Source organism: Phacochoerus africanus, chromosome 5 (genome assembly GCF_016906955.1).
Source record: "Phacochoerus africanus isolate WHEZ1 chromosome 5, ROS_Pafr_v1, whole genome shotgun sequence".
NCBI classification, from domain to species: Eukaryota; Metazoa; Chordata; class Mammalia; order Artiodactyla; family Suidae; genus Phacochoerus; species Phacochoerus africanus.
In genome coordinates, this window is record NC_062548.1 from 58,824,551 (window position 1) to 58,843,941 (window position 19,391).

A 19,391-nucleotide genomic window follows, 5' to 3' on the forward strand; every position below is an offset into this window, starting at 1 on the left:
TTATTACGATAAGTTTTAATCAGACTGTTGGTGAAGAATATATGGGAAGCCAATCATTTTAGATTTACAGATGTTCTTTGATTAAATAAGGGGGTAAATGTCATTGGGGATAACTGTGGATTTATTGAATATTTGAATATGAAAGGAATGGTAAATTTATTGAATAAAAGTTAAGGAAAGTCAGTTTTTAACATATAGTCATTAATTTTTATTTTTAAAGCAGAAATACCAGATTCATCAATGTGGGAAAATCAAGATTCCGCACAAATAAATGGAATTGATTATGTTTTGTCAAAGGCTGAAATTGCATCTTGTAGTTATGAAGCCAGGTATGTAGAAATGAAGGGTGTTATAATACTTAATGAATAATTTACTTAATGATTTTTATATAGTTTTTGAAGTGGTTTCAGACATGCTAGTCAGGCCTGTGATTTAAATGTTACAGACATGTTATGGAAAGAAATCTTTCTAGTCTTAATCCCTTCCGTTTCCTTTTTTTCTCCTGTCCCAACTGCTAGGTAACTTTAAATAAGTACCCTAGTGTCCTGATTAACCAATAGGTCCTCCAGTGGAAACCAGGAGAAGCTGGACATTGTTATTTTTAACCTTGTCTTTTGAAGCACAGAGTTAAAGTTTTGAGTGGGAGAGGGCTTCACTGCTGTTTACTCTAATCTTTCCTTCTTCCAGAAAAGTTCCCAGTTACTTAAACCTAATTCTCAGTGTTTTTGTTAAGTTCTGTTAAAATCTGATTGCCTGTTAAGTTTCATCTAAACCCTTTCATCCTGGACGCCTATCTCCTTGCTTTAAAGGATGCAGTATTGTCAGCTTGTTAAAACCTACTTCTTAGAGCTTCATCCTAACTTCATCTTAAATCCTAATTACAACCTGTTTGAATACTAGAAGAAACAGACATATATGCCATACTTTAAAAGAAAAAATTGATTATAATAGTTGTAAAAATAGAGGGAGTAATAATGAAGTGATGAATTAAAAAGAGCATTCTTTTTTTTTTCTTTCTTGATAACATAGACAGTTTTACCTTTATAATACAGCAAGCATTTACTTACACATTGTTGGCAAGTATTTAATAATTATAGAAAGAAGTCACATCAGCTACATATTTTTTAGTTTTTTTTTTTTTTAATTGACATATAACCTTAACAGTATCCAATAATCACATGATATATGTAACATTTTTCAGTCTTGATTTAAAGTTAGGGTTATTCATGGAGTTCTCCTGTGGTGCAGCGGGTTAAGGATCCAGTGTTGTCACTGCAGGGGTTCAGGTTGCTGCTGTGGTGCTGGTTTGAGCTCTGACTCAGGAACTTCCATGTGCTGTGAGCATGGCCAAAAAAAGAAAAGAAGGAGTTCCCGTCGTGGCGCAGTGGTTAACAAATCCGACTAGGAACCATGAGGTTGAGGGTTCGGTCCCTGCCCTTGCTCAGTGGGTTAACGATCCGGCGTTGTCGTGAGCTGTGGTGTAGGTTGCAGACGCGGCTTGGATCCCACGTTGCTGTGGCTCTGGCGTAGGCCGGTGGCTACAGCTCTGATTGGACCCCTAGCCTGGGAACCTCCATATGCCTCGGGAGCGGCCTAAGAAATAGCAAAAAGACCAAAAAAAAAAGAAAAGAAGACAAAGGCCAACTAAATAAATAGGGTCATTCAAGTCTAATCTGAACAAAAAAATAGCAACATCATCTAACCAGAATAGTTTGTTTTAAATCTTGCCAATTATTTTATAAAAAGGATACTTAAGAAGAAAGGATTATATTCAAACATACGTAATTATAAGGCATTTTCTTTTTTTTCCATTTATGACATATCAAGCTTTACACTTGTACAAATTTTGCCTTTCTCATTGACAGAATTTTGTGGGGTTTTTTGTTTTTTGTTTTTGTCTTTGTCTTTTCTAGGGCCCCTCCTGCGGCATATGGAGGTTCCCAGGCTAGGGGTTTAATTGGAGCTGTAGCCGCCCGCCTAAGCCACAGCCACAGCAATGCCAGATCCGATCCGCGTCTTCGACCTACACCACAGCTCACGGCAATGCCGGATCCTTAACCACTGAGTGAGTCCAGGGATCGAACCCAAAACCTCATGGTTCCTAGTCAGATTCTTTAACCACTGAGCCACAATGGGAACTCCCGACAGAATTGTTTTAATCTTTGCTAGTTGATAATGTAGCCAAGGAATTGAAACTTAACTTTAATAAAAAAGATAATTAAGTCAAATCTGAATGCATATTGGATTATTGTATTTTTATTAGCATGGGTAGTTTAGAGTTGATTTTATGTTGTGTTTGGTAGGCTGGTCTTTTCCCCCTGCTGAGTTAAGAGACAGTGGCAAGCAGCAGCGTCTGGTGGCTGGACCTTGCATTCCCTATCTGGAGGGTGTGATGAAACCCAGAAATACTTTCTCAGGCTTTGGCTTTTGCTTGTTGGTGGGATGAGAGCTCCACCCTTTCTGTGCTGCCTCTGCAGGGTCTCCCTTCTCACCCAGCAACCTGGGCTGGATGCCAGCTGGGGAGTGAGTGCCCCAGCTGCCTCATAGTCAGACATCTTACCAGCTCCTGGTGGTTTTAGACTCCAGAAGCCACAGATGTGTCTGGGCTCCAGGTTCTGTTGGTGTGTGGATGGTGCATTTGTATTGTTCCACAGATGGCGGTTGTCATGCTGAATGATTGCATTACAGGTGTAATTGGGATAACAGTGTATGAGGGCTAGATACTGTGTGGCAAGCCATTAAAGATGGCAAGTGTTTGTTTTAGATGATGCAAACAGTGACGAAAATGAATTTGAGTGTAAGTTGGAAAAGAAAGCCGAAACCTGCAATAGTGGGGTTTTTGTCCTTTAATTGTAATTTTTCATTTTCTCGAGGGCTATTTCCTAATGAAGGCTTTTTTGGTGTGTGTGGTTGTGTAATAGTTTAGATTTTCCTTAAGCTTTTTAGAAAAATACTTATATTCATAGTTGAATCAGAGAAATATTTCTCTATTTGGAGTGGGGACTAGATTGTAGGGACGGTCATCCCAGTTTGAGGCATTTTGGTGAGTTTTCAGCAGACATAGACTTTGTAATAATGGCGTCAGCTGAGGATGGAACGAGCATGAGATGGTAGAAGTTTGTATGTGGTAGAGTATATGTATGTAGGTCAGAGTATGCACAGCTGTGAGTGGTGTTATTCCTGCTCCTGTGAAGAACCAGCTTTACCCATACTGAGTGAATAGAGATACCCTGGAGTCCTAGATTTTTAAGATCACATCATTTTTAAACCTCTGTCATCACGTGCTTTATAAGGACGCTTTACAGTTCTTAGCAATGGAATGTCCCTCAGGATAGTGATTGATGGTGACAGTGATTAAAGGTTGAGGTTTCCTGTCCAGTGCAACACCAGCATGTGGCACACGGAGGAAGGAGTGTGCGATCTTCACAGACCTGAGGATGAGCACTTCCTGCAGCAAACTCCTGAGGTCTCGGGGTCAGTCCTGCACGGGGTCTTAGCCGAGAGACATAGCCGTCGCTGCAGTGAAGAGTCACTTCAGACTGTTTGGCAGTTGTCTTTACTCATTGATTTTATGTGAAAGAAGTCTAGTTTCCCAGCAGCAACTCAGGGTATTTCGCTTCCGTTAGTTATCCGAAGCCTCTTAAGTTTTCCTTTTTTGTTCATAACTTCCCTAAATGTTTCTCTCTATCTGGTAGCTCTGCTTGAGTACATATTTGGTGTATTTTATTTTTCCAAGTAATATGCCCCTAAAATTTTTTGTGCAAGTGAAAAACTTTGAAATGAGTGTAAATATAAGAATATGATATTTATAGGAATTACATAACACATTCCTTTCCAAATGAACCTTTAATTTGTTAAGTTTAGCTTTTAACTCCTAAACCTAAAAATCTAGCATGTTAAAATATTTTAAGCTATTTATGTATGTCTTTGTAGACTTCTCAACTATTATATATTAAGTTCTCTGCCTTATAAACAGGGTTCATTGACTTGAATCTGTCCTCTCCTGGACTGGTACAGGCTGTCCCCAGGGAAGTTTTGAGAGCTGCTGTGTTCATATAGTGCCTGAGACACCAGTGTTTGCTAAGAGAATGAAAGCATTGTTTCCTTTACCATGATTTGTTGGTCATTTCTTCCTTTACTGTCCTTTCCCCCCATTAGATATTTCTCATCTGCTGTGGGCTTTGCAGTCAGATAATCTACTTCTGTTTTTATATACACTGGAAATGCAGGAGTTCCTGTTGTGGCTCAGCAGGTTAAGAACCCAAAACATGTCCATGGGGATGTGGGTTTAATTCCAGGCCTTGCTCAGTGGGTTAAGGAACTGGCATTGCCACAGGTTGCAGGCAACAGGTTGCAGATGTGGCTGGGATCCAGTGTTGCTGTTGCTTTGGCTGTGGTGTAGGCCTGTAGCTGCAGCTTCATTTTGACCTGTGGCCCAGAAACTTCCATACGCTGCAAGTGCAGCCATAAAAAAAAAAAAAAAAAAAAAAGCATGTCATTTTGCATTTACTTCATCTGAATAACTTGGAAGATTCTTTTCCTTCTTGCCTCTCACTGGTGGTCTGAGATGGGCACAGTGCCACACACCTCTAAGTAATTGAAGACTGTTTGTATATCTGTTTCTTAACACAGGGCACACCTCTATACTAAATAAGCACTTAGTAAATATTTCTATTTATTTATATAGTAAATATGGCTATATAAAGTAACCATTTGATATATTTACATAGCAGTATCTAATCTGGTGAAACGTTGCTTATTGTTTGCTTGTGTTTTTTTTACGTTATTGTTTTTTCTTGATTCATTGCAGTGTGGTAAAATTCGCTAATTACATGTAATTCTGTAATTATAGTTTTGTGCTGGATGCTCTGAATAGCAAAGGTAACATAGGGCACTGAGACACACACAAGATTGTAAATTAACCATTTTCAGTTAGTCTCTCAAGGTGTTGGAGGCCTGGGTCCTGCCCAGGGTCAGGTCCCATCATACACAATGCTGCAGGCATCTCAGCTGCTGAGCAGCCGTGGGCATGGTTGGTTGAGAACTGGATGGTGGCAGGATCAGTACATCTGCTTTTCTGTCACATGGCTGCTGCTTGTAGTTCTTCGCCTACATTCTTTGTCTTTCGGGGATGACTTGGCTGAGCAGGGCAGAGTTGGGCGAGGCACACCTTTCTGACCGCACAATCCTGCTCTCTGGTGGTTGTAGTGTCAACAGCATATGGCACGCTGGCATCTCTGAGAAGGGGCTAGGGGTCTGGGTCTCAGGAAACGTCTTGACATTGGCAGGAGCCAAACCTGGTCTGTTAATAGCACATTTTGGCACAGCTGCACATGTCACACTGATGAGACAATTGTGGGGTTTTCCCCTGGGGGAAGGCAAACCTGTAAGTTTTCTTAATGCCTTTTTTTTAACACCTGATGAGAATGGAGGTAAATGAAAATTGTGTGTTAGTGGCAAGGGGAGATATTACCAGTATTTGATAACTTGATGTGGCATTTTGACAGTCCTTGTATAACCCGCCATTCTATTTTGTTCTTTCCCTAGACAAGTTGGCATTAGAAATGGAATGTACTTTGGGCAAGCAAAACAACTTTGTCCTAGTCTTCAGGCTGTACCGTATGATTTTCATGCGTATAAGGAGGTTGCACGAACGATGTATGAAACTCTGGCAAGGTACAGTGTGTGATCTGTCACTCTCCCAGCTCTGTTATTTCACTATTTTCGCCTAATATTAAAGCACGTTCAGTTTTCCTTGGGACCATCAGAGCTACATTTGCTAGACCGTCATCACTCTCGGGAACCAATGTCACAGCCTCTCTCCTTCCCCTGACCACCTCCAGTAACGGCAGCCCAGTGCCAAGGACATTTCTGCACTGCTCAGGTGGATCAGGTGCTTCCTGATGCTGATGTAAAATTGGAACCAGACAGATGAAGGATTGGAATTTTGTAACCTGGCTATTCTCTGTTATTACATGAATCATAGTTTTGTTTAAAATTAGAACTCGGAGCTCCCGTTGTAGCTCAGCAGGTTAGTGTCCTTGAGGATGTGAATTCAATCCCTAGCCTCACTGAGTTAAGGATCCAGTGTTGCTGAGATCTGCAAGATGTGACTCGGATCCAGTGTGGCTGTGGCGTAGGCCGGCAGCTGCAGCTCCGGTTCAACACTTGGGAACTTCCATATGCTACAGGTGCAGCCCTAAAAAGAAAAACATAAAATAAAATAAAATTAGAACTGGCAGGTTAACAAGAAGAGACTTGTTCAAATCCTTTGTCCTCTAAAATCACTAGGAATGCCAAAAGTTAGTTTTTATAAATGTTTTTAGTAATACAGTTGACCCTTAAACAGCTTGGGGGCTCAGGGGCTGTTCTCCGTCCAGTGGAGTTTCCGCCTCTAACTTTGAGCCGGCTCTCAGTACCCCTGGGTTCTCTGCATTCACCCCTCACTCAGAGCTCTGTATTTACTCTTGAAAAAAGTCTCTGTGTAAGTGGACCTGTGCAGTTCAAACCAGTATTGTTCAAAGGTCAACTGTAGTTTCAAGAGGGTGATTAGTTGGCTTGAGAAAAGGAGATTAATTTTTAAAACATTTACAGTGTAGATGTATTTAATATTCAAAGCTCAAAATTTGAAATACATGATTGGCAGGCCATGTGTGCTCTAAAACTGGAGTCAGCATATTTTCTCTAGAAAAGACCAGATAAGGTCGTTGTCCCAGCTCCTCAATACTGCTGTGTACCCTGGCAGCAACTGCAGACACAGTGGAAATGAGCAGGGCTGTGTTCTAGGCCTCTGAAGGGCAGGCCAAGGCTTGGGGTATTGATGAGCTAAGAGATACACGTGCCTTCTTTCTTTCTTTCTTCTGCTCCTTTTCACTTAAAAGTTAAGTGGCTAAATAATGGCACTTGGGCCAGTTTAATTAAAATGCTGAAAATATTAGCATTATCTGTGAGGAGAAGAAAGGTACTCTAGGAAGACTCTCTGCCACGTTTTTTCTGCTAGATATTAAGCTGTAATGGGTTGTATTGCTTTGTGTTGGTAGCTACACACATAACATCGAAGCTGTCAGCTGTGACGAAGCCCTGGTGGACATCACTGAAATCCTCGCGGAGACCAGACTCACTCCTGACGAGTTTGCAAATGCTGTCCGCATGGAAATCAAAGACCAGACTAAATGTGCTGCCTCTGTGGGAATTGGTTAGTAGCCAGCTTATCTTGTGCTGTTCATTTCACTCAAAGCCTTGCTCTGGGATGGTTGAATACCACTCTGTTTTTAGGAGTGATTTTTAGATTTTCTTTTCATTACCTTACTGCATAAGCCACCCACTTCTAAGACAGTTCTTACAGCATGGCTCACAATTTTAGGCAAAGCATGAAATAAAAATGTTGGAAATGTTAATAAATGGTTGAAAGTGTCTTTGGAATAAACAAGTTGGAATATTTCTTACTTGCTTTTCAAAAATGGGGAGATCTGGGGTTGGGATTAAGTTGAGCCCTGTAACTCAGCTGCTTTCTGGCTAGGGTCTCCTTTCCGGGTGGCTCAGCAGTCCTGTCCTCACCCTCTCCAAGCCCGGAGTTGGGTATTGACGAGTTCCTTCTCCAGTTATCCCCTCTCCCTGCCCCTTGTCTGTCCTATCGTTAAGCTCCTTGTTTTCCCTGGCCTCTCCTATCATCTGCCCTTCTGTTGATTCTCCCCCAAGTGCTCTGGTCCCTGTATTATCCCCAGGCCTCCCTGAGTCCCTCTTCCTTTCTCGACAGCCTCTTGCCAAGACGCCTCTTTGCCTGCTGTTCCCTCAGGGGCATCCAGAGCAGATCCTGCTGCTCTCTGTCCGCACAGGCTGGGGAGCAGTATCTCCTCGCCTGCCAGTTCTTACCACTGCTCTTTTGTTCTCATTCAGAAATCCTCTTCCTCTGAAGTTGCCTATCTCATTTGTACCTCTGCGATTTTAATTATGGAGATAACTGAGTGACAGTGACGACACAGAGGCCAGTGCTACTAAAAGATTTTTATCACGTGTATTTCTCGAGAGGAGACCTGTGCCTGCCATGTCACACAGGCCACTTGCAGAAGTACCAGGGTTGGGTCAGGAGATGGAAGCAGGCATGAGGGTCAAGTCTAAGGCCAGAGCCTCTGGTGGGGTTGCTGCAGGGAAGGCTAGACAGGGCACAGTTTAGGATTGGCTGCTCTGGGTAATTCCTGTGGTCTCTGGGGGCCTGGTACCTGGCCCTGGGATGATTTAGGACGGCAGAAATAGTGGGTTTTGGTGTGAGTTTGAGAAGTTGGGATGTCTGGCATGTGTGTAAGAGGCATGCTTCTAAGGACGTTGTCTGCTGTCCTCAGGAATTAACCAGCCCTTGGGGGGCAGGATTTTTAAGGTGTCAGAACATCATAAGGTACAGAAAAGACAAAGCATGATTAACACATCAAGGGCATCCTCCCAGGTACCAGCCAGCCTGCCCTCGGCTCCCTGGGCTTCGGCCTGCAGCCCTTCTCAGCGTTCATGTAGGATTTACCCTCTTTTGTCCAGGATCAGGCACAGGTTTAGCTCTTTGTTTTCAATTTTAATTGACAAGTGTGGTGATACAAATATATGTTCAAGCATACAATTAAGACACAGATCCCAAATGATGTTTCTACCCCTCAGCTCCCTTTTCTTTAAAACCCATCACTCTGAACATTTTAATGTGACTTTGCAGTACTTTTCCTTCTCTTCATGGCTGTCTACACATCTACCCTAGGGAAATGTATCTTTTTTACATGTCTCCCATAAAACCAAGGTATGTCCTTTATAGAAGCCTCTATAACTTGGGGAGATTTTGTTACTTACACAGAAGTCCATCTGACTCCGTTTAGGTGTCTCTCAGATCCCTGACATCTTCTTGGGCCCCAGGAGCCTTCTGCTCCGCGTTACTTGGCCGTGTCCCCACACATGCCTTGGAGCTCCCTGTCTTCATTTTTAAAACTCTCACACCCTCCGTTTCTGCTCTACACGTTCCGATCACATAGTGACAGCTGTGGTTCTGTGGGCTTTTTTCCTCCACCTAAACAGTGGCATTTCTCTGGCCTTATTTCTGCCTGTAAACTGCCAATCTTAAGATTGAGACTGTTTTCTCTATTCCTTTACCTGGGTGGGTTTTTTGATGGCATGTATTTTGTTTTGTTTGTTTGGTTTTTTTGCTATTTCTAGGGCCGCTTCCGCGGCATGTGGAGGTTCCCAGGCTAGGGGTCCAATCAGAGCTGTAGCTGCCTGCCTACATCAGAGCCACAGCAACTCGGGATCCGAGCCACGTCTGCAACCTACACCACAGCTCACAGCAACGCCGGATCATTAACCCACTGAGCAAGGGCAGGGACCAAACCCGCATCCTCATGGTTCCTAGTCGGATTTGTTAACCACTGCACCACGACGGGAACTCCGATGGCATGTATTTTGGAACAGAGAGAAACCTGTGGTCTCTGGGGGCCACAGATGTGCTGGTTATAGTCTGTAATACGTAACAGAATTACGTAAGTTTTGTACTATGTTTGAAATGGTCCAAGTTGAAAATTATTCTCGTTCTTTTCAGAAATTTAATAGGTAACCTGTCTGTAGATGTCTTCATTAAGGAATTTTAAAATTGTGAATTTTTCTCGAATGACTTTTTTCTTTCTTTTTTAAAATTTAGGTTCTAATATCCTCCTGGCTAGAATGGCAACTAGAAAAGCAAAACCAGATGGCCAGTACCACTTAAAACCAGAAGAAGTAGATGATTTTATCAGAGGTCAGCTGGTTACGAATCTACCAGGTAAATACAGATCTTTTCTTTCTAACTTTTATTTATTATGAACATTTATTAGTGCTTTTCATAGTTGTATTACAGATCTCTCTTTTCCAAAACATGAAATAAGAAAATGTTTAATCTTTTATTGAGTGCCATGGGAACGAAATTGAGAATTCAAGTATTTAAGTGTTTCTCAAGTAGCAAGACCAAAGAATTCTAAGAAATCATATTTTGAAGAATACGATGAAACTGACTTTTGATCCTTTAAATAAATCACAATCAAAATAGTATACTTCTAGGCCCCAGGTAACGGTTTGAGAATCGATTCCCTACTTATAGAATTGTCACTGAACTAATGACGCTTTTCTGAGTTTAGTGAGCAAACAGTTTAAAAGTAGAGAATAGAGGCGTTCCCGTTGTGATTCAGTGGAAATGAATCCGACTAGTATCCATGAGACGCAGATTTGATCCCTGGCCTAGCTCAGTGGGTTAAGGATCTGGTGTTGCTGTGAGCTGTGGTGTAGGTCGCAGGTGCGGCTTGGATCTTGTATTGCTGTGATGTAGGCTGGTAGCTACTGCTCCGATTGGACCAGGAACCTCCATATGCCACAGGTATGTCCCTAAAAAAAAGGGAGTAGAAAATACATGAACCATATTAGGAAAAATAAAACCTAAAATGAAGTATTTTGTTAACTCAGGTTGAAGTAAAACATCCACAAAAGCTTACCTGTCCCACCTAATAAGCAGGATGGTCAGTCATTTCACTTTTCTGTGTAGTTAGTGTGTGGCTGGCTAACCCAGCATGTAAAAGTCTTTCGGTAGTGGAATCATGAAGTGTAATAAATTGTATCTGGTAAAATAGTTGCCCTTTTAGGGCCTTTTGAACAAATGTAATTGTTTTGTATAGGGCAGTTCATTTCACAGTTATTAAATAATTAGACTTGCTTTCTGTGGTAGATACAGCTTTCTAATTTTTCTAAATCATGGTACTATCTCAAATCATCCTCTCCTATTAGTTTGTGAAGCAGCCTATGTTCATTTCACAAAGCTCCCATGTGTTTATGGTGAAAGTTCTTTTAATTCATTTGTTTGTTAAAAGTGGATTTAGTGGTATTTTTAGATGCTTGTTTATAAGCTTAATAAAAGTATATCTGCACTATTTGGAAATTTCTGTTATAGTCCATAATATATAAATGACCCAAATGCCATTTGATGTTGGGGTGGTTTTAAAGCTTCCTGAGTCCCTAATAAATAACATCCAAGAATGTGTTAGTGTCAGAAATGTGAAATAGGACATTTTAGTGGTCACTTTGAGGTTAAAATTTTAGAATGATTAACGTTGAAATCATGCCGGCAAATTACCTTATCAGATAACACAATTTAGCAGTTGTAATAACACATCTTATTGCAGTTTTGTGTAAGAAGGAACTGGCATGTGAAGTTTGAGTTTAGGTTTATACTAGTCAAATCTTGAGATCCTACAGACTGGAAGTCCATGGTCACCGCGTCAGCAGGCAGGTCTCTTCTGAGGCCTCATGGTTCCTGGTCGGATTCGTTTCCACTGCGCCACAATGGGAACTCCTGACTTGTTTTTAAAAGTTTTTATGCAGCATTAAAGAACTGTCCCTTTCCTTAGGAGTTGGACGTTCGATGGAATCCAAGTTGATGTCTTTGGGAATTAGAACTTGTGGAGACTTGCAGTATATGACCATGGCAAAGCTCCAAAAAGAATTTGGTCCCAAAACAGGACAGATGCTTTATCGGTTCTGCCGTGGTTTGGATGATAGACCAGTTCGAACTGAAAAGGAAAGAAAATCTGTTTCAGCTGAGATCAACTATGGAATAAGGTTTACACAGGTACTGATCTCTTCACAGATTTCCGCCTTATATTCTTTATATTTTCATAGAGTCCTGTCTCTCCAGCTGTGATGCTTGAAATTCAGTCTTAAAACTCTTAGAATTCCCGTTGTTGCTGAGCGGTAACAAACCTGACTAGTATCATGAGGACTCAGGTTCGATCCCTGGCCTCGCTCAGTGGGTCAGGGATCCAGCGTTGCCATGAGCTGTGATGTAGGTTGCAGACGTGGCTTGGATCTGGCATTGCTGTGGCTGTGGTGTAGGCCGGCAGCTACAGCTCCGATTGGACCCCTAGCCTGGGGAACCTCCATATGCTGCGGGTGCGGCCCTAAAAAGGCAAAAAAAAAAAAAGTCATAAAACTCTTGCCATTCCCAGAGTTTGCAGAATGTTGTTTTTAGTAAACAAGAGCAGGACAGTAAATCACACACATGGTTAATGTTGGACGTTCAAATACTTGAGAAGAATTGTTAATTCCGTAGGAAAATATCATGGAGGGTTGGGTTTTTTTTTTTTAATGTTTGTCTTTCTGTAGCCTAAAGAAGCAGAAGCTTTTCTTCTGAGCCTTTCAGAAGAAATTCAGCGACGACTGGAAACTGCTGGTGTGAAGGGTAAACGCCTGACTCTCAAAATCATGGTACGAAAGCCAGGGGCCCCTGTAGAAACTGCAAAATTTGGAGGCCATGGAATCTGTGATACCATTTGCAGGTAACAGACTCTCCCTGGGTCTTGAGGCATTTGATTGTAGTGTGGGGACAGGGAGATGCTTAGGGGCTTGGGGCAAAGGTCCCATAGGGAAGTTGCAGTGTATGGCTTGCGTGAGACATTTCTTTCCATTGTTGTCTCTGAAAACTGGTAGAAAGCATTTTAAACCCTGTTTTTTTTATGTGAGGGACACTAATAATAAAACTTTGTATAAGATTTGTGACCAATGTGAAAATACCTAATTTCGTATGCTGTTTTATACTACATGGTACATTGTATTTTAATTCTTGTGTCAGTCAACCAAAGCTTTGAGACTTTTAAGCCCCCAAAGCCACTTTTAAGAAAATATGAAGCGTTCTTCGATTAAGGGTTGGTTCGTGCCTGTCACAGATGTGGCCCCACAGACAGGGTGGCGTTGCCAGGAGTCATGAGACATCTGCTCCCCAGCAGCAGAGTCCCACCTTCATCACTGCAAACGGGTTGAAATTAGACAGTAAACAACTTAACTTTTAAGTATATTTTTATGCAGTTGTTAATCTCAAACAGTTATACTTACCTGCTTCAGTAAACATTTTTATGTATCTGCATTTCATATGGTAGTTGGTTTGCAAATAGTGTTGGCGGTCATTGCTCTAAGAAGTTGGTTATTAGGCCCTTACTCAGGAATATAGTTATCTTTTTAAACATGGTATCTATGGGAGAATCAGATCCAGTTTATAATACCTTCCCTGAGAATACAACCTGTGACTTTATTTGTTTAAGATATATGTAACAGATCATCCAAAAGTAACTTTTTCTTTCTAAAAAGACCAGACAATAGAGTTTCCTCTTGCTGTCTGCATTTTTAAATATCTTATAGTTTTCTGTAACTGTATATTGCAGTGCACTCAGCAGTATCTAGGGGCTCCCGCCAGCTCAGTAAGAAAATCAGCCTGCATTTAATCCGTTTTGGGTAATCTAGGTACTCCAAAAATCTAATTACAATATTTAAAAATTTGAGCTTTTAACTGTCCTTGATTTCCCTCAGTTCAAGAATAATACTCAACTTTTTTGGTCAGCACATACATGTTTGCTGTGGTTGGCATTTGTTCATTTTTGTCCTAAAACTTAAAGAATGGTAGCAGGAACCCCACGTACCCACCTGCATGCTTGGCAGTTGCTGTCAGATGCCCCTCGCTGCCCTTCCTCCCCTTCCCCCAGTTACTCTGAAGTGCATCTCAGCTACCGTATCATTTCTTCCACAGGTATTTGTGTTTATCTCTAACAAGATAAAGACTTTATAAAGTAAACACAGCACGGTCCCGAATCTGTCTGCATTGCTGGCAGTAAAGTATACCTTTTGCCATGGCTTTAAAGTAGTATCCGTGGGTGACACATGATAATGCACAATCAGTACATGATTAATTGAAACAAATGTAATTTTATACATGTAATAAGATGTAGATCAATTGTAAGCCATTAATTTAAACCTCACATTTTGGTAGTATTATAACTGCATAAGAAATGCTTTAGGAGTTGTAGCTAAAGCTGGTTAAGAACCTGATCCATGAGGATGTGGGTTTGATCCCTGGCCTCACTCAGTGGGTTAAAGATCTGGCATTGTTGCAAATCGCGGCATAGGTCACAAGTGGGGCTCGGATCCACTGTGGCTGTGGCTGTGGCATAGGCCAGCAGCTGCAGCTCCAGTTCAACCCCTAGTCTAGGAACCTCCATATGCTGCAGGTGCGACCATGGAAAGGAAAAAAAAAATGCTTTAGGTGAGAGATTATGAAATAGTATAATACGGATCCTTTATTTCCTGTAATTCAGGGATTGACAAACTACTTCCTGTGGCCAAGTCCAGCCTGTGGCCTGATATTACTTGGTTTGTGGGAGCTAAGAATGATTTTTATATAAAAGGTTGTACAAAGTGAAGAATATATGAAATAGACCACAAAGTACAAGCTGTTTTCTCTCTGGCCCTTAACAGAAGAGCTTAGTGGACCCCTGCTGTGCTCTAAGGGAAGTCATGTCTGGTTGAGTAAATTCAGAAGTGTCTAATTCTGGGAGTCAGACTTCCTCACAGGCTCCGTGTGACTCAGACACATTAAAATACTGTCATGGAAGTGACAAAATTTTAGTTGCATTAAGTCAAAGAGCCACATTAGATTGAGAGCTTTGGCCTGACCATCACTTAGGAAGAATGTTCTTGTAACAGTTCACCTTTTGGGAGAGAATTCTTCCCTCTTGGAGTTCTTCTGTGTCTATGTGTTTTGAATTTGAGTGGCGTGTGTGTTTTAAAAGCGATAACTGAATGAAAAGTTCAAGTACAGCTCCCAGTCCCTTGCACTACCCCCTGCTTGGGGACTACAGCTCACCCTTCTTTTTATGGTTTCTTCTGATAGTTACATCTGCACTTCGCCATAGATACTTACACTGCGATTTCTAGCTCATCTGAGTCGTGCAGGATGCTTACAGACTTGGTGCTGTGAAGGATCTCCCCTTTGCCCCCAGTAAGGTCAGCGGATTTGGGCTCAGTCACCAGTGTTATGTTATTATGACATGTACGTGCTCTACGGAGCTGATCTGGATTCTCCACCATGATCACGTTTTCTTTCTTACTGACCTAGTTCTTCCTGGAGTAGCTTGTTTTGCTTGTTTTTTGTGAAGTCGCCACTGAGTTTACCCTCAGACTCCCATCCACTGTGACTGTGTTTCAGCACATCGACATCTATTACTGGTTTGACCTTGTCTCTCCAAGCCTTCTCTCCCGGGGCCCTGTTGCTCCAGTCTGGGTTCACTTATTGTAAGACTTGCTGCAGAATTGGAGTTGTGGCCTGTGCCTTCTCTGTTTGGATCCCTGTTTTCCTGGATCCCTGGTCTCGTATCTTGAGAGAAGAATTCATGAGTGTAAACCTGTCCTTGCTCATGCTCAGTAGTTTTGCTGACTTACAGGTTATGAACATAACTTAGGAGTCATTTTTCTAAAGGCTCCATTGTCGTGTTTTCAGGCTTACTGTTGAGAAGTTCAGTGCTGACTTCCTCTTCTTTATAGGAAGTCTGCTCCTTCTGGAATTTTATTGATTTGTCTTTGTGCCACATACTTTGTCAGTATTAAATTTGAGTATCTCTTACTTCACTGATGCAACAACAGCATCTCATCTCTTAAATGATGGTCTAGTGCCCGTGTCAGTCTGTTTCTCTGAGTTCCTAAAAACTGTTTAGTTGCTGTTTGCAGCAATTTATATGAACAGCATTTATATCTGAATGCTGTTTGGAGCCTCTGGATTCTTAGTGGGACATGCAGACTAGTGGGCCTCACTCTGGGTGAGTGGCTGGAGGGCTTGGTCTTTGGTTTCCACAACCAGCTGGCCAGATCTCTGCCCAGGGGATGGATGAGAAGATGGAACGCTGGCAGCTTGCATTCTGGTTACTCAGTAGGAGTGGGGTCTGGGTGGGCAACGGCAGAGAGTCTGCTTCTCTGTCTTCCCCCCTCCTTTCAAAGGTACCCGGCCCTCTAACTGCTGAGCTTTTCTGAGGTTCTGGAGAGGAACTCGGCACATCTCAAGGTGGCGCCTGCATTTGGCACTGAGCGGCATTTAGTAACCTACCCTTTACCAATTTGCTTTCAGTATAATAAATTATTGCTAACATTTTTCCTCTATTCTGTCTTCTATCCCTTTTCTATCTTTTAAGAGTTTATGCCTTCCGAAAGTAAGTACAGTCCGTTTAATGTTGTTTTGGAAAGAAATGAAGATCTGAATATGTGTTTCAACCATTTTCCACTACAAATTTTTCTTTCTTTTTTTTTTTGTCTTTTGTCTTTTTTGTTGTTGTTGTTGTTGCTATTTCTTGGGCCGCTCCCACGGCATATGGAGGTTCCCAGGCTAGGGGTCCAATCGGAGCTGTAGCCACCGGCCTACGCCAGAGCCACAGCAACGTGGGATCCAAGCCGCGTCTGCAACCTACACCACAGCTCACGGCAACGCCAGATCATTAACCCACTGAGCAAGGGCAGGGACCGAACCCGCAACCTCATGGTTCCTAAGTCAGATTCCCACTGCGCCACGACGGGAACTCCCAAATTTTTCTTTTAAGTTACTCTCCGTTTATCTGCGGGGTATAAATTTAGGATAATTATTAGGTGAGAAACCAGTGGAAATGTTTTGCAAATGGTTTCCAACACGTGCTTTTCTTAGATAAATGCATAATGTATTCATGGTAGTGAAAAAATCCAGTCAGTGGAGTTTTGGGTACTAATAATGCTGGTGCAGTCTCTGGTCCTCCTGAGAATTGTATGTTCTAGTCTGTTTGGGTTTTGGACAGGGCGCCACCGTGCATCCTTCAGTAGAGCTGTCCACGAATTCTGTGTCCACTTAGCCTCTGAGGGAAAGGGCCGCGGTTGGGTGTGCTCACAGGTTGAAAGTAGAGTCAGGAGCATCCAGACCTTCTCTTCTAAACACTAACCACACTTCAGCGCAGATCATCCTGCAGCCCGTGGCTGCGGTTGGGATCTGGAATGTTGTACGTACCACTCATGCTTGAGGTGCACCCTAATATGCTTATATTTGTATCTACATTAACCAAAATACATCTCATTTAAAACATTTTTCTCATTTTTTGTTGACCAGGTCTTTGGAAGTCCCAGTGTTCTTGATGATTTTTTTTCCCCCTTGTTCCCAGTGTGATTGATTTAGTATTACTGGCTCCCTGGAAGGAAGACCTGTCTCATTCTCTTTTTAAGGATTATATTTAGTACTTATTCAAACTTTCTGGTAACTTTCTTTGCAACTTTAACTCTTTAAACAGTTCCGTACTGCTGAGGTACTAGTGAATACATACAGAATGCAGCTTTCGTTCCTTTTAAAAAGTTAATTCTGTCACTTACAGGACCGTAACTCTTGACCAGGCAACAGATAGTGCAAAAGTAATTGGAAAGGCTACGCTAAACATGTTTCATACAATGAAACTCAACATATCGGATATGAGAGGGGTAAGTAGGTACCATTTTAAAATAGGACCCTGTGTCATGTTTTTCTTGATTGTGGTTTGATCTGAGGCTTTCATGTGTGAGATGCAGAGGGGTTTATATGCAGTCTTTTCAGCTCCACTGATGTAATACGAGAAGAGAAACTGAAAGCCTCTTGACTTTCTCACCTGAGCTGGTCTCCATACTTAAGAGTTACTTGAGTTCTGAATCCTCTTTCTGCTTAGAGTAACAAGTGTCCTATCTTGAGTTGTTAGGTACCTTCCTTTTAAACAACCAAGGGCCTACTTTGCCTGCAGTGTCTTGCTTCCTGCCCTTGTTCCCCTAGAGGTAGGTGGGTCTGGGGAGGGGGGGCCGGGGGGGTGTGAAGCCGCCTGTAATTCCTGACTTCTGAGGGCCTTTTAGTCTACTGTCTGATGGATGATCTGCAGGGGTAGTTTACCACAGGTGTATGAAGGTGCCTTTGCAACAGATTGGTGAGAGAGCATCAAAAAATGGGAGAATCTTAATTTTCTTCAAGATGAGCCTGTGGGTGGTTGTATTTAGGTACACACATGAGTAGAGGCCGGTCACGGACTGGGCGTGGGTTTTGTGGAAGGAGCAGGAAATTAGTTCCTAAGCCTGCTGGGGTGGGGCTCCATGCCAGCCAGGGCTGTGCTACCCAGCACATTTGGCTCCTCTGCACAGAGTACTGCAGGGACCCACTCCCCCCAACCCCACCCTACCCCACAAAGCTGGTTTTCACTCACAGAGCACTGCATCTTAAAAAGACAAATGATAGATGAAGTTGCAAGTACACTGTCCCCCATGTAAACATTTTTATAATCTTATTTTAAAAATATAATTGATGAGAACTTCAGTGGGATACAGTACTCCACTTTTTTGGATTTTCTGATTGTGAAACAATTATATTTGGGTAGAAGTGGATACTCCTTAGATTGAGGTGAGTAATTGCTCACTAGCTAGTACAGAGGTGGTATTTGAAATAAATCATAGAAACACTTTTGAAGGTATTCCGTTTGAATACTTTCATTTAACCTTTTTCCGTAGAAACCTATTTGTTATTCTGTTTCTAGGTTGGGATTCTAGTGAATCAGTTGGTTCCGACTAATCCGAACCCTTCAGCTGGTCCCAGTCACCCAGCAGTGCAGTCGAGCCACTTTCCTGGCAGCTCACACTCTGTCCTCGATCTCCTCCAAGTTCAAAAAACGAAGAAGCCCCCAGAAGAGGAGCACAAGGAAGGTCAGTGTCGTCAGGAGGCTGTTAGTGTCCACGTTGTGTGGCATAGCTCCGTGTGACTTCAGGACCAGACTGACGTTCTGAATTAAGATGCCCCCTCCCTCCCCACTACCCGACGCTATTTTCTGTACTTTTCAGTATTTCTAGCTGCGCTGGATCTGGAAATATCATCCGCCTCCAGCACTTGCACTTTTTTACCGTCTCTTTCTGCACATCCGACATCAGGTGCCAGTGCTGCCACCAGCAGAGCGGAGCCCTCAGGGAAGTGGAACGGCCTGCGCTCTCCCCTCAGTTTAAAGTCAAGACTTAACCTTAGTATAGAGGTCCCATCGCCTTCCCAGGTATATTTTCTTTTTTTTTTTTTTTTTTTTGTCTTTTGTCTTTTGTCCTTTTAGGGCTGCACTTTGGGCATATGGAGGTTCCCAGGCTAGGGGTCTAATTGGAGCTGTAGCCACCAGCCTATGCCAGAGCCACAGCAACATGGGATCCGAGCCACGTCTGCAACCTACATCACAGCTCGCAGCAGTGCCGGATCCTTAACCAACTGAGCGAGGCCAGAGATCGAACCTGCAACCTCATGGTTCCTAGTCGGATTCGTTAACAACTGAGCCACGACGGGAACTCCCCCAGGTATATTTTAAACGTTGTAAATAGGAGTGAAGTACAAAGCGGATTCCCAATAGGAAGAATGTTTTTCATTTCTGTATCAGTACAGAGCTAGGAAAGGGAGGAGGGGTACCTGCTGGGGTGAGCCCTGGGGTCACCAGATCCCAGATGGGGAATAATCAGCTTAGGGCCAAGATGACGCTTTTGCCAAGACCTGCAGCTCCTGCAGGCTTTAAAACACAGGTGAGAGCTGGTTCTGT

At 42.5% G+C, this 19,391-nt stretch overlaps 1 protein-coding gene across 10 annotated transcripts in view; it reads left to right on the plus strand.

The window, feature by feature from the left end:
• The window catches only part of REV1 (REV1 DNA directed polymerase), an 85,282-nt gene that overhangs the window by 61,500 nt on the left and 4,391 nt on the right, over window positions 1-19,391 (plus strand). For 7 of the 10 annotated variants that reach the window (XM_047781445.1, XM_047781444.1, XM_047781438.1 and 4 more), the window contains 9 exons: window positions 221-329; window positions 5,548-5,676; window positions 7,041-7,195; window positions 9,665-9,784; window positions 11,397-11,617; window positions 12,151-12,323; window positions 17,190-17,292; window positions 18,363-18,528; window positions 18,664-18,866. In XM_047781445.1, coding sequence (XP_047637401.1) covers window positions 221-329; window positions 5,548-5,676; window positions 7,041-7,195; window positions 9,665-9,784; window positions 11,397-11,617; window positions 12,151-12,323; window positions 17,190-17,292; window positions 18,363-18,528; window positions 18,664-18,866 — 1,379 coding nt within the window. The remainder of the gene's footprint in view (window positions 1-220; window positions 330-5,547; window positions 5,677-7,040; window positions 7,196-9,664; window positions 9,785-11,396; window positions 11,618-12,150; window positions 12,324-17,189; window positions 17,293-18,362; window positions 18,529-18,663; window positions 18,867-19,391) is intronic. The other 3 variants (XM_047781439.1, XM_047781447.1, XM_047781440.1) reach the window with 2 other exon arrangements.